This window comes from Scophthalmus maximus, chromosome 1 (assembly GCF_022379125.1).
Source record: "Scophthalmus maximus strain ysfricsl-2021 chromosome 1, ASM2237912v1, whole genome shotgun sequence".
In the NCBI taxonomy this organism is placed as follows: domain Eukaryota; kingdom Metazoa; phylum Chordata; class Actinopteri; order Pleuronectiformes; family Scophthalmidae; genus Scophthalmus; species Scophthalmus maximus.
In genome coordinates, this window is record NC_061515.1 from 30,162,351 (window position 1) to 30,177,979 (window position 15,629).

Here is a 15,629-nt window from a genome sequence, read left to right on the forward strand (position 1 = left end):
TGTGTGGGCACGCGTGCATCCATGCACACGGGTCACACTGCGTTGTCTGACGGATTATGTCCGTGTGTGGGTTCCTTCTCTACTTATAGTAATTCCCGTGAGGGTAGAATCTTTGATAGGCCTCGTTTATCATATCTCCTGAATGGTGATAAGCTCCGAGAGGAACAATGTCCCGGCAAGCGTTTCCCAGATCTTAAGCCAGGCTCAGACTACAGGAACTTCAGGTTCGATTTAGCCCAGATTCGTCTCCCCCCCCCCCCCCTCGGGGAACCTTGGTCGGGGCGATGGAGCGACGTTCGGCCCAGATTATCTGGTACGTGAGAGGTCGACAGAGCAGCATCATCGGGATGATTCTCAAACCTGTCTCCATATTTGACTCGGGAGATTCACATTATTCCAGGTCAGAGTTCTGAATCCGGACTTAGTCGTCGAGTTGCTCCTGATTCGACGCCTCCTGGATGTTTGACATTTACCATGATGAGCAGGTCAGTACTTTCCGAGCGGACAGTGTTGCCGAACTGACGCTGCCAGCGGCGCTTTCAACATCATCTCCTTTTGCAATGGACCGACCGTGGGAGTCGATCGGCGGAGGGCTCGTTACCGTACGACGTGTCTCCCGGGGCCTTCTGCGACCGTGACGTGCGGCGGTTAATCTAGTGTCAAACCCTCCTCTCCGTTAGGCTCGGTCCCCACTCGCCTTCAACGCTCCCTGTAGTTGCGCTGCCACAGACCTCAGACTGCCGGAGGACTTCCCATGATGCAGCGAGCTCCCCTCCCTCTCCATCTCTACGTGGTCTGCAGCATCCCGGTACTGCAGCTCCCTCCTTGGTTCTGTTCTCGTCTGCAGATGCTTCTGCCTCCGGAGCTCCTCTGTGTGGACCTGCCCCCGCCATCCCACCCGACACCCACCGGCACCAGTTGTCAGTCTTATTATTCATCTAATTAGAATTATTATTTATGTGTAAGTGGAACTTTCGCTGTGGCATGTTCTCACTCCTCATTCCTCTATCCGCTCTATCTTCTCAAGGTTTCTTTCCATTTAAGGAGAGTTCTCCTCCTCACCACTGTGGCTGGAGTGCTTGCTCACGGGGCCACGACGGGCTCTCGGTAAATAACATTGTAAAGAGTGCGGTCTACGTCTGTTCCTATATGAGTTCCTACATAAGTGCCCAGAGAAAACTTCTATATAAATAAAATTGACTTGACTTGACTTGAATAATTCAATATTTGGGAGAATCTGCTCGCGGGCGCAGTCGTGACATTGCAGCAGGTTCGTGTTGGTGTTATTGCTTTAATGATTCCAATAACTTCTATTTAAAAAACTGAGAAAAGTGACATAAGTGTCATAGATCTGGACTATTTATATTGTGAATATTTTCTACAAATACCACAGGCCTCGTGCACTGGACGTTCGCTTGTTAACAAGTTGTACATTTTGCATGTCGCAATATATTCATTTCAATATAAAGGCATGTTGTAAAATCGTGTCAATCTCAGAAGGGGATCTCACAAAGAAAAGCCTATTTTTCTTTATTGCTATAAAAGTGACACTAGAGAAATAGAATGTGACTATTATACAGTATATACATAAGGAGTTAGTGAGTATTGTGCTATCATATTATAAAGTCTACTTGTCTGTCTGATGCATATCAAGCGTGCATTTTTCTTCCTAATTGAATCCTGCACCCGGCTAAAAAAAGAAGCTTTCCGCCGGACAATGACAGACCACACACATTTGAAACTACAGTTGTCCTTGTGTACGGCCGTGCGGTGAGAATAATTCCACATTTTCCACAGTTTTCACTCATGTCACTGTGCGACTTGATAAGCATGAAAATCCATTTATCTACAAAGGCACTGTGCGGTCCACATCGGACAATGTCTCTTTCATGGTCCCTCGCAGGCCCTTTCTGCGTCCACAAAGCCGCCCAACTGACTCCGCCGCGTCTGCAACAGGCCACACTCATCTGATACAGACACATCAAGGGGAGATATTGCAGTGGCTTTGCCTGCGCATCAAGAGGAAGTGGAGCCGGTTCACAGGAACGGCGGAACGCTCTGAACATAAAAGAACAATGAACACAAGGCGGAGGCAGTTAGGCAAAAAAAATGTATAAAGAAAAAGAAGGAGAAAAGATACAGTGGACAACGTGCAGGCCTGAATATAAACACCAGTATCAATGCATGAATGCATGAACGGAAAACCATACGGAGACTCGGCGAGGCTCAGTGTCATTATCATTCAGCCTTGTCCTACACACTGTGAGCAGGAGGAGAGCGCCTCGCAGACGGAGACCCAGAATTAGGCCTCAGAGGATGAAGAGGAGGAGGAGGAGGAGGAGGAGTCGTCAGATTACAGATTAGAAGGTGGGGAAGTGGTGGGATTAAACACGCGGTCGAGATGGCAGCCCGACTAATACAGCTCACGGCTCGGCTAAGGGGCGTCGCCAGATTTAGTCGGCGCGGATTGCGGCGTGGTCGACACACTGCACCGGGGGAAATGTTTCAAAGAAAAACAGCTCTCCTGGATATTGTTATTGAAACACTCTTCACAAGGGTCAATGTTATTCATTGCTCATCTAATCCATATTTGTGCAAATGAGGTGCACGGAGCTTTACAACACAAGGCGGAGGCACACCAAAAAAAAACACAAAAAAAAAACCTCGGAGACTTCGGCATTAAGGGCGATGCCGCGTCTTAACCACCCTCTGGCTAATGCAGCTAATGAATGAGAAAGCGCTGGCGGGCCAACGGCTCTAATTCTCCTTCACAGGCTATCATGTTGCAGCCCGGAGACGGATCAATACCATTTGCTCAACACACAGGAGGCCTGGGAATCTATAAAAGGGCTTTTATTGAGTAATTAAACACCCATTACTGTCCCTCGCAGCCAAACAATAAATTTGATCAGCCTCTCAGGCGCAGATCCAGCCCGTGATTAATACCCGGTGCATGCACGACATAAAAAGAGCACAATGACACTTCACGAGTCTCGTCCCCGGCCCCGTTTGACGGAGCGGAGGGCGACGAGAGTGCCGGCGCCTTCAGACGCAGTTTGAAGGTTGTTGGCTGCAGTCGGACCTTAACGGAGATCCGCCCGCGCCGGACAGGAAGCTGGTCATGGGGACGCCATGGCGAGCGACACGCCCTGCTTCCCACCAGCGACAAAAAGTCTGATGGCCGAAACCTCCAGATGTCATAAATATTAACCATAATTCAATGTCATCACATTAAAGTAATGGTTGACGCTGTTGCCGTCAGTTCAATTGAACCTTCCCTATTCAGCATTCACACACAACACGCAAATATCTGCAAGCAGATTCAAGTGTTGAGATAAACACTTGTACTATTTTTTAAAAGTATTTCACTTCCAGTCCAGAACAAAGCAGAAGGTTTTGTGCTCCAAGTGTGTGAAGGGAAAGTAAATTTCACACTATCATGTCACTCCTGTACTTCACTATTCACCCTTTCAGAGCAACTGAAGGACTGGACTTTTTCTTTTTCTCTCCCCAATTTTCCCAATGTCCTTTCTACACTTGCACAATAAAAAAAAAGAGAGAAAAAAAAACCCCTGCTACAATTCCGTCCTTGTTGGAGAATATTTAGCGTTGTTGAGCCAACAATATGGCATCTGGGTGATTCTCCTAAATATGAATGGCCCATTCACGGGGCTCAATGGAGTCGCTTGGCAGCGGGCCGTCTTCCCCTCCCTCCTCCGTGCTCAAAACAATATTCCGCGCAGCAGTCTTGGCACTTTTCCCCGAAATCAACAAAAGAGGAACTCGGAGCTGTCCCTGAAACCCTCAAAGCATTAAGCCTCTGTGAGACGCAAGCACTTGGCACAAGCAGAGCGATTTCACGACAATGGGCAAATCATACAGTGCTTTGTGAGATTTAGGGGATACAATAGCACTCGGCTTCCAAAGCACACATTAGTAAGCATGTCATCGGGACCCCCGGGGGGATTGGAGCAGCCTGGAGGATTGTGTAGTGAAGAGGATAAATATATGTTACTGGGCGAGAAGATGGAGCGCTGCCAGCGCCTCCCCTCCTTCGCACGGCAAACTGTGGCTCGCGAGTGTGTGGAATACATTAACACAATAATCTTCTGAACGCACAAACTAACCCAACAAACTGAACCCATTTGGCTCGTTAGGCGTGTACATCGCGGCGCATCCAGAATCAATTTACAACCGTTTAGCGAGAGCTGGAGGGGCGTTGATGAGGGGAGATTATCTCCCCACAAAAAAACACACACAACTCAACCGGCTCCTGCCGCGAAAGTGGAAGAAAAAAACTATCCAAAAAAAACCCAACACTTGTTATAAATGTGCGGCGCTTGCAGCCACGCTGACCTCCGAGTGCCCAACAAAACAACAACGGACAAGCAGACTCCCACTCAAAAGTCAATACCATGCGTGCCTCCTCTTCCTCTGGTATGGTTAATGCATGACGCCAGGTAGGGGAGGCAGACGGAGAGTCGGATCTCATTATACGCTGCGTGCCATCATTAGTTGTCCACCACATGTGTACGTCCTGCCAACGCAGTCGCCCGCTCCCACTTCTCCACGGACGGAAGATGATCGCAGCTCGGCATTAACACCCGGTCCTGTCCACACCCGGCCCGGGAGACGCAGGGACCTCCGGCTCCTCCGATGAGATCATTCAGCTTCGACGGGGTTCGCGTCGAAGACAAAGACAAGGAATCCGAAGGCCGTGCGCTGAACGAGCAGGATGCAGCAAGTCGAACGAAACGAGGGGAAACTGCTTCATTGAATAACAAAAGGAATCTTGTTCAGGTGTCTCGACTGTGAGACTGTGAACGTGAAGACGTCCCCTCAGATTCTGGGAATCTGGGATCGGACAGGAGCGCGAAGTTCGACCGTTGGGCCTCGTACTGTACGAGCTCGATCGGCCGACGGGGGAAAAGGGAAAACTAATGAAGTAACTGTTCCAGTCATTCATTGAATAAAAAAGAGAGAAAATACATCATTTCATGTTCCAGTGTTTCACACGTGACCATTTGCTGCTTGTGTCCTTTTTACGTTTTTTGGATATTTATTATTGGCAAACAAATGGATCCTGTCATCGACAAGAAATGATAAGTTGCAGTCTTTCAAGGGATCCTGCAAAAGAAATTGAACCTTTAAAAAAAGAAAAGAAGCTCCCAGTTTGTGGCCGAGTCCCAGAGGCCACCGGCAGCTCAGAGATGCTGCGCCACACGCCCAGCCACTCACCATCCTTTGTGTCCATCCGCTGGCAGCTCGCCAGGCTTAAACACACACACACACACACACACACACACGCAGTCCGCCTCAAACCCAATGAGCCATTGTTCATTAACGCGCACGCACACCTTCGCCGCCTCGCAGACACGAAAAGTGTCTCCGACTTACTTTGCCGCTCGCGCTAATCAAGACATTCAAACTGAGCTGCAGACGGGCGGAGGAGGTGGAGGTGGAGGGGGGGGGGGGGGGGGGGGGGGGGGGGGCAGCAGACGGCCACTATCTATCCTGTTAACAAAATCAGATCATCCAGCCAGAGCCGGGAGAGAAGAGCGGCGGTGGCGAGAGAGAGAGAGAGAGAGGAGATAACAGTCAGATCCTCCCTCTCTCACAACTGTCATTTTCTTTGGCCTCTGCTGAAAATATCTTTAAAAAATACAAAAAGACTCTGGTCGTCGTCGTCACCGGGCCGAACCAGTCGAGTGTTGAGCGTCTCCGCACGCCGACGCACAATTTAACTTCACACTTCCGCGGCACCACCCCAATTAGAACGTAGAGGATAAGCTGCTCCGCCGCCGTGTCTGCCGAGTCTAATGGCGCGGTTTTACTAAGTCCTCAGCATATTTAACGCTTCCACACGTTGTAATATCTGCCCGGAGAATCCGGGCCACGGCCGGTGGAGGTAAACGTTCCCAGAAGAGGAACTCCAGCTCTGGTTCGATTCAGGATTCAGAGGAAAGTGAGATGAATGTCGGAAGGAACGTGGAAAAGAATCGAACAGGGAGGAAAACAGGAAGTGGACGAGTCAGGAAAGTCAACCCCACTGATGGTGGATCAGTCGGTGACGACGACCTGAGCTGACCCCGGAGCTGCTGCTGTTAACTTCCATTAAATTCCACGAATTGATTTTTGTCTCTTCACCTTAAAACGTTTATTTGAAATGTGTATAAAATGATCACATGTTCACGCGGCGATGCCCCCTCCCCTCAAACACCCCGTCAGACTCTGAGGAGATAATAACCAGTGAGTGGAAATATGATGGAGAAAAATAGAGGAAAATCTATAACGCAGCAACTGTCAGTCGCGAAAAAAGAAAAATGCTATTTAGGCAGAGAACCAATGGAAGAGGAGGAGGACTGAGTGGATCATGGTGTCAAGGATTCAAGGAATTGGCGTCCGCTCATCTGCGGAGAAACGGACAGCGGCACTACCGACAGCTGCCTGCCGTCTCTGGGAGAAGTTAGATCGGCGAGGAGGGGCTGTCAGCGAGCATGCTGGGAAACACACACACACACACACACACACACAGTGTCCTCAGGGACGGAGAAGAGAGGAAGAAAAAGAGAGAGAGAGGAGGGGAAATAAGTGGACAAAGAGTGAAATAGATGAGAGAGCGAGGAGACAAGACAGGCTGACGCACTGTCGAGCAAACAAGGAGGAAAGAAGTGATGCTGAGGAGGAGGAGGAGGAGGAGAGAGGGATGGAGAGAGTGGAACAGACAGACGGGTCCGAGAGGGATTTGTTCTATTTGCATGCGCCGGGCTCCCATGGGCTCCAGCTCCGCCCGGCGAGCCCACAGCACAAAAGATAACACTTAACATATTTGCAAGAAGATGACAACGCTGCCTGGGAGTCGTTTGAAGAGGACGAGGAAGACGAGAGAGAAAAGCCACTGATATGGACACGGCTCACACATCCCTCTCTCTTCCTCTCTTTTCTTTCTCTCTGTTTCTGAAAAGCACCATATTCCTCCTCACATGTGGCGGACGTCCCACGGGGGGGGGGGGGGGGTGCGCTGGTTGCAGGGAACGCTAAAACAGCTTTTAATGCTAAACATTACAGGCTGATAGAAAGTGTCAGGGTAATTTATTGACACGGTCCCGCTGGGAGCCGCTCGCCACCCTCGCAGCTCCGCGGCTCCCGCTCTGTTCATTCCAGGGAGAAGTCCACATTTAGATAAATAAAGGCAGAGCTTCCTCTTCCTCTGCTTCTTCCCCTCGTCCTCTATCATCCCTCACTCCCTCCCTCTGTCCCTATTAGCTGTATGTGGCGGAGATGTGAGGCGATACGCTCAGTGTATAATGAGGAGGATTATTGCTGCTGTCACTGCAACACGCTCAGGCGGCGGCGGCGGCGACGGATCTTAAAGCCACGACTGTAGCAAACAAATAGACTCAGAGGAGAAAACAAACCGCTGAGCATCTACATTATTTACACTGCACACACAAAACACACACACACGCACACACACACACATGCATGCATGGTCAAGCCGGGGCTTGCTCACACACACATTTACACACACACACACACACACACACAAACACACACAGGAACTTGCATTTCAACACTCACTGTAGATAATTCTCTCTCTTCACTTTCTCAAATGCAATTCTTCCTTTTTACACGTAATAATAAAATCAAACATGAAGCACAATGTGCAAAACATGAAGCACAATTAAAAGCCATGAGAGAATTGTTCGGGAAATTAAAATTAAAATTAAGCAACATGGAAAAAGAAAATGTAGAATTTTATGTATTTTAAATGGATGTTGTGCCGTTTAAATAAAAGCATCATCATCATCATCATTTAAACAAAAGCATAATTTCAACAGCAAATCGTTTTTTCTGCCTTTTCACATCTGTAGTTTGAGAATATGGACACACACACACACACACACACACACACACACACACACACACACACACACCTGTAGACATAAACAATCACAGACATGTACAAGGTAGTAAATATACATGATGCACAACACACACATAAACAAGTGCATGAGGAAGAAGGAAACAGCACATGATGTGTGTGTGTGTGTGTGTGTGTGTGTGTGTGTGTGTGTGTGTGTGTGTGTGTGTGTGAAAGATCAATGGTGAAAAGGTTGAGTCCTCACTAATAACTGCTACTAAAACCGAGGATGTGCAGTCGTGGCGCTTGGTGCACAGTGTGTGTGTTCATGTGTGTGTGTGTGTGTGTGTGTGTGTGTGCAAGCGTCACGCCGTGGAAAACTATCCGCTACTCTTGCAACAGAGCGATGACGCATGTTTTTGGTTTTAAATTCCAACAAATCGACATTAAACACGTTGGAGCGTGTTCTTAAACTCACGTGCATCATTTTGGAAAACACCTGGAATTTTACCCAAATAATAATTTTGAGAATTAATCATAATAAACTAAAACATTTGACATATATTACGTACAACTCATGAAAAGAAAAATATGAAATATGAATTTGCAGTAATTGAGGACCTGACTCACACATACATCCACATGACTCTTGAATCTATTTTTATACGTCAATCAAATAAAAAAAATTTAAAAACTCAGCACAGCATGAGTGTGTGTGTGTGTTAGCTCTGATCCTCCTCATTAACCTGCACGTTTTACTATTTTCAAAGTTAAAGGAAAAATATTCCTCAACAGATTTCATTTAATATCAACGGTAAAAATCCAATTAAAGCTGCAGGTGAAGCCACGGAGTGTAATTTAAATGTTACACACTCAAACTGTCACCAAATATTAATTAGAAGAGACTGATGTGTGTGTTCCAACATGGCCGCATGTGTGTGTGTGTGTGTGTGTGTGTGTGTGATGTGACCAAAATATTAAAATATGACAGGAAGACAATTCTCTACATTTGTCCAATGAAAACAATCTGATTCAGTGTTTTGTTCCCTGCAGCAGCTGCTGGGAATCGTCGGTGCATCTCCGCACCTCGTGACAGCAAGAGTGTAAAAAGTGCAGAAGTTGACGTAAAGTGGAACCTACCATAGACGCTGCTGCTGCTGATCATGTCGTGCTGGAACAGGGAGGAGAAGAAGAAGGAGAAGAAGAAGGAGAAGAAGAAGAAGAGGAGGGAGAGGAAGAGGAGATGAGAGCATTGGAATTAATTTGTGCAATGAGAGAGAGAGCGAGAGAGGGAAGAAAAAACTGGGTTCCCTCTGAATACAAAAAGAGAGAGAAAAGCTTTAGATTGCAGGAGACTTTCTGTTTCTTTTCTTTCTTTGGGATGCTCGGATTTCAAGTCGTGTGAAAGGTGCAAGTCCTGCAGCGAGCAACTCAATAGGAGAAGCGTCTAACCTACATGCATCTCATTAGAAAGTGGAGCCCGGGATGTCAGGCAGCGGTGGAGGAGGAAGAGGAGGAGGGAGGAGGAGGAGGAGGAGGAGGGAGAAGAGAGATGCAGAGGAAAAATCAACTAGTGCGTCTCGATGATTGTTTCTGGCGAGTGGAGTGAAGTTAAATCAGATGATAACGCCCTGAAATATCCACACACACACACACACACGCACGCACGCACGCGCACACACACACACGCACGCTGCAGCGGGGACTGTATCAGCTCCACTTCACGCCTGCACGGGGCAACTTGTTGTAACCATACGTGTATAAATGTACTGAATGTGTGTGTGTGCGCGCGTGTGATGATGATGACGAGCTCCGATTAGCGCGCGCACACACACACACGCACACACGCACACACACCGCTGCGATGCGATTTCAACCGTGGCGCAGGTGCGCTCCCTGAACGCCACACGTACACATACGCATGGCGCGAGGTCATTTTACGCACAGGTCTCGTCTGCGGTAGAGGAAACTTGTCCGAGGCTGCACGAGCACGGATCCCCGCGCTGCCCCGAGCGCGTCCCCGGCACAGACGCGCTGTCTGCCCGGACCTCTCCGTCTCCTCGCAGGCGCAGCGGACTCTCCGTCCTTACCTGCTTTTCTGGCGACGGGTCGACCTCTCGCGTCGGGGGGTTAGGGGCGCATCGATCCCGGGGAGGGCTGCTGCTGCTGCTGCTGCTGTGGAGGAGGAGGAGGAGGGGAGACGCGGTGCCGAGGTTAAGCCGCGCTGCGAGCCGCGAGATGAAACCATCCCAAGTTAACGCAGGAAACACTGACCACAGCCACTGCCATGTTGGAATTTCACCAGCCCCGAACAGCTGCTTCTCAGACTGACCAGTGCGCAGCCCACTGCGCATGCGTGCCCATCGAAGGAGGGAGGGAGTGAGTGTGGAGAGGAAGAAAAAAATTCCTCAATTCCAATTATTCCCATAAGCTCATTATGGTCGTGTGGTTTGTTTGGCGAGGTGGGACATGTGCGTAAAGAGCAGAGGAACAGGGAAGCGCGTAAAAGCACGAGCCACCTTTATTCCTTTATTGATCTCAATCACTAATTTACAAGTTAAAGGTGAGGCTGTCATCATTTTTTTGTATATTTGTATTTGTGAAAAGCTAATTATATTTAATGTGACACACGTATAAACGTTTTAATTCCCTGTAAGATTGCTGAAACTTCAAAATGACATTTAAATTTAAAAAAAGGATGAGGATAAACCTGAGTCCTCATCTCGCCTGCATGGGCTGCAGTTTGGGGGGGGGGGGGGGGGGGGGGGGTCACCTCGGAAACGTGACTGCAGAGATAATTATAGCAGCAGATATGGAATTAGCAATTGAAGCTCTAATTAGAATGAAAACGTCCCAGTTATCAAAGCGTCAGAGCAGGTTTAACCAAGACATCAGAGATCAGTGAATTGTTCCTACACACACACACACACACACACACACACACACACACACACACACACTGGAGGGTCAGATGCCATGCATCTGTAGTTTTAACATGACGACGTCCTTGAGTCACCACCAGTTTCCTTCCTCCACCTGCTCCTGTTCCCAGTCTTTGTTCACTGGAGCTGAAGCACATTATATATATTAACTGTATATATATATATATATATATAAACTGTATATACACACACACACTCCTGCAGGCCTGAGCCACAACTCCTCTCTCAAGTGTCTGCAATTAATTAATTTGCCTATTTATTTTCCTTCAACATTCCGATCAAGGATTTGTTGGAAACCCGAAGAGGTTTTTTTCTCTTTGTCGGGATCATAAAGCCGCAGATGAGGAGCGTTAATGTCTAAAGAGAGGAACAACCGGGGGCTCTGTGTGATATTACATGTGAGCAGATACATTATTACCCGGCGTTGCCATTTCTTCCTCTCTCATTTACATAGCCAAGGCAAAGGTATAACTCAAGTGTGTTGAATATGCAGTGTTTCTATAAAAGGCTCCAGTGCTGATATGGAAAAATCTTGTGTATAGATTAAATTTTTTTTTGACACCTTTTTTTTTGTTGTTGTTTTTTGCAGATTTGTGATCGCCACAAACTGTTTGTCTGTGTGTGTGTGTGTGTGCGTGTGTGTGCGTGTGTTTGTCGTAGAGGAGATTTAACAGCAACATAAATCTAAATAGATTTTAACTCATTAGCCATTGGAGAGGTAATGATGTAAGTCTGCCACTAATGAGCTTAAGCTCTTAATTGAATAGGAGGAGGGGGGCTACACACACACACACACACACACACATGCACGTTGCACAGCATGAACGCCCACACAACCCTCAGTGCACAAAAGGAGGTACACACAAAGACACACACACCTACAAATACAATCCCGCCTCCTGTGTTGGTATGGGCTGTTTTTTCCCCTCCCCTCTCTCTCCGGGGTCATCGGGGGGAGAGGGGGGTGGGGTTAGAATCCTAGTCACATGACCAGCTAAATTTCAACTCCAGTGCCTGCGGACTTCGGCGTCGGCCCTCATCACTTCCACGCTGCATTTTTCCCCCCTCCACACTCAAAAAGAAAATGAAATAAAAGTGTTATTTATTAAATCACTGCTACACGTGTTCTCTCCAAACACAATAAGAGCCCAATCAAAGGGCCCATTGAACGTCACAATAATCAAACCGTCTCCATATTCGCAGTATAAGAGGGAAAAACATGCGACAAAAGCCCGGCGCTTTGATGTCTCCTCTTCCAGACACATTTCATATTTTTATTCATCTCTTACAAATAATTATCAGCACTTAACCCGCCGTGTCTGCGTCGACGCCAAAATGTCAAAATCAATTTGAGCGAAGAGAGAGGGGCGAGCTTATAGGGATAAAAAAAAGTCCACTCTTTTTTATAAAGTGTACAATACATTGAGAACAGACCACGTTCCCCTGGTGATACAGGCTGTGAAAATGATGGTATCCAATTTATACCGAGTGATATAAACAAAAGCCCCAGTGAATCTCAAAGCAGCAAATCCAGTGGGAGGACAGGGGGAGAAGATTAGACAGTGTTTCCAGTTGCTCAGATGAAATAAAGAAGAAGGAGAATAATGTTGGAGAGCGGAGGAAGGAGTGAGTCGTCGTCGCTCCGAGCCCAGACTGACGCCCTGATGGGACACGGCGTGGATTTGAGCTGAGCCTATTGAGCATAAGCTGCTAAATTTGGCAATAAAGGGAATGTGATTTACTGTGAGCTCCAGTGCGCCGAGAGCGACACACACACACACACACACACACACACACACACCTGAGAGCATGAAAAAACATGCACACATACAGTCACAATAACTCACTCACTCTGTTACTGTCTCGTGCTCTCTCTCTCATTGTCCCTGACACACACACACACTCTCACACACACACACACATATATATATATAGAGCGTGGCCAGCTCGCCTTCCGAGCCCCACACACTCGCGCAGCCACTCATGCGGCTCAGCGGCGGTGACTTTGACAAATAACCAGGAAGTCCTGCTGTTGGCTTAAAAAACTCCAACTTGTTCTGTTGCAATTCTGCATTTGTCCTGCTTTAATGGCTGTGGAAGTGGCTTTGGAGGTAATCTGTCAGTGATTGATTAGAGCCCGGCACAAATCCCCCTCGCTGGACACATTGGTAGGCTGCAGAGGCCCGTCTGCTGCCGGCCGAGCCACACAGACGAGGAGATAGAGAAAAAGACGAGAGAGACGTTCACCTGAAACATGAGTCTCCTCCGCGTGTGTGAACAAATACTCAGACAGCTCAAATGGGAAGATTGTCCACATTGATGAGACGTCAATCAGTAAATTATACCGGATCAATTACGACGACAACAACAACAAAGAGGTCACGTGAGGTCACTTTCTGTAGCTGACGTCTTTTTAAAAAAATAAATCATTTTAATAAGCAATTTTCTAAAAAATCGAGCCCAAACAGAACATTTACACTTTAACTGGCCCAAAACCAACATTATTCAAATCTACTCATCCTCTATTTTAAAGTCCAGTTAATCTCCTGTATCTGTATAGTATGTTCATATCACCTCAATAAGTTATCGACTTGTACATTTGTCCATATTCTGTATATTCTGTATATATCTGTTACCTAGCATAGCATGTTCACTGCACCTTAATCTGTATATTATAGTCTGTAGAATACACTTATACTTATATTTATAGTATTTATTTATATTTATAGCATCCCATTAATCCTATCTGTAAATTCTGTAATTACTTTTGTACATAGCACAGACTCTTGCACTATCTGCTTATTGCACTTCTGGTGAGATGCCAAACCTCATTTCGTTACTCTATACTTGTATATGTGTAATGACAATAAAGTTGAATCTCATCTCATCTCATCATCTCATCTCATACAATACGGTGCAGTTCTGTCAGATTATTGATTGAAATATTCACATTCAGTCTCAGAATGAAGTTGAAATGTGAAAAATTAAGTAGAAATGTCAAGGACAAAGGAAAGTTGAAATATTGGTTTTGAAGTTGGAAGGTCAAGGACTAAAGTCTAAATTTCGAGAACAACGTTGAAACAGCGAGAACAAAGTCAGGAGGTTGAGAGAAAAAGTCGAAAGTGAAGAACAAGGTAGAAATGTTAAAAACAACATAGAAATGTTTCAGAATAAAGTAAAAAATATTCAGAAATATGGCAAGTAGATATTGAAATGTTGAGAAACAAAGTCGACGAGAGGAAAGTTGAAATATTGGTGATGAAGTTGGGAGGTCAACTGCTTCAATTTCCTTCTGACTAAAACTGATTCTGGACATTAGTTTCACCACATCATCCACACGAGGCCTTTTGTGGAGACCTTGAAGCTCGTAATTTCAAGTTTATTCTCAACATTTGGACTTTACCCTCATTATTTCCCCATATGACTTGAATTCTCTTCCGTGGATCACAACTGTTGTAATTGTTGCCGGATTGAACGCGAGCTCTGCCGGAGCTTCATCAGAGTCTGGAGTGTTGTTCCATGAGAGGCTCCGCAGCTAAAATCCATATCATCCTTCAGACATCTTAATGGCCGCACACATCTAATCAATGCTTATATTTCACGTGCTGTAAATGAATTAGTCCACTGATGATTGCGTTTCCAATGATGTCACCATGTGTTTCATACAGTATACACGACGGCCGCGTTTATAGAACAAATGGAGCTGGTTGGTTTTGTTCATAAACTTAATCGACTGATAACCAATCAGAAAACAATGCTGCCAAGCAATTAATGAAACCCTTTTTTCAAATTGTGTTGAACAGACAATAATGGCTGTTAAACAGTGTTTGAAATATTACTGCTCCTGTTGGGATCAGTCAGAACTCATTTGTGCAGCTCAAAACCTCTTTTTCCCTTTATATTTCTATGTTATGTATTATTTTTTTGTAATCAAAGCTGAGCGTATCCTTTTTTTTTGCCAAACATGTGCTGTGGAGGCTCTGACCATGAAAATGTTCAGCATGAATCTTAATATCACTTAAGTGATAATTATTCCGCTCGCCTCAAACCTGACTAACAAAAATGGAATTCAATCAGAGCACCGCACACATAATGACAGTCATTATGAAAATAATGAATAAAAAAAAAGTAATAATGACATCCCTGTCTGCATTCAGACCTCTTTTCTACTCACACATCTCCATGGTGATCTGATTTTTTTTTATTTTTTCTTTCCTCAGCTCCACACGCTCGCCGAGGCCCATGGCCGCTTCACTCACATCGTTTATGGTTAAGCGGTCTCCTGCGATGGCGAGCGCAGGGTTGTTGCCGCTGACCGGTCGTGTCGCTCGCTGCATCTCCTTCCCAATGTCGAAACGAGGATCTGCACCTTCCCGCCACTTAATGTGAATCCACGGCAGACCATCAAGAACGGTGTAATCATGAGGAGACGCGTCTCACCAGGGTTGTGGAGGAGCAGATTACACATGCTTGGATTAAATGATAAATCACTGGCCGCTCTACTCCATCACCAGTCAAATGCAATAAAGTGTGACAGTAAAATGTCTATTGGATTCTACATTAGATTTTAATGGACTCAATCATGGCAGAAAACATCTGTTTTTATTAAAAAGTAAGTCTATACTCTCTGAGCGTGCACCTGCACAAAAATACAGTAATAATCTCCCGCCTGCGCCGTGTTTTGTTCGTGTGGGCATTTTTCTCCCTCGCACACAGTCGAAGTGTGTGCGCCGGACCGTGTCCTTGAAGGTTTACTCTTTTGATTCAATAGCGCTCCACATGGATGGACTCAATCAGATACCTCAGACCCAGTGAAGGGTGAT

General features: G+C 46.4%; 1 protein-coding gene across 2 annotated transcripts in view; it reads right to left on the reverse strand.

The window, feature by feature from the left end:
• The window catches only part of LOC118313348 (fidgetin-like), a 30,767-nt gene extending 20,399 nt beyond the window's left edge, over positions 1–10,368 (reverse strand). Inside the window, exons 1-2 of one of the 2 annotated variants that reach the window (XM_035638710.2) lie at positions 9,955–10,368; positions 9,005–9,035 (exon numbers count right to left, since the gene is read on the reverse strand). In XM_035638710.2, coding sequence (XP_035494603.2) covers positions 9,005–9,035; positions 9,955–10,218 — 295 coding nt within the window. In that variant the 5' untranslated portion in view covers positions 10,219–10,368. The remainder of the gene's footprint in view (positions 1–9,004; positions 9,036–9,954) is intronic. The other variant, XM_035638721.2, reaches the window with a different exon arrangement.
• Positions 10,369–15,629: the final 5,261 nt, after the last annotated feature.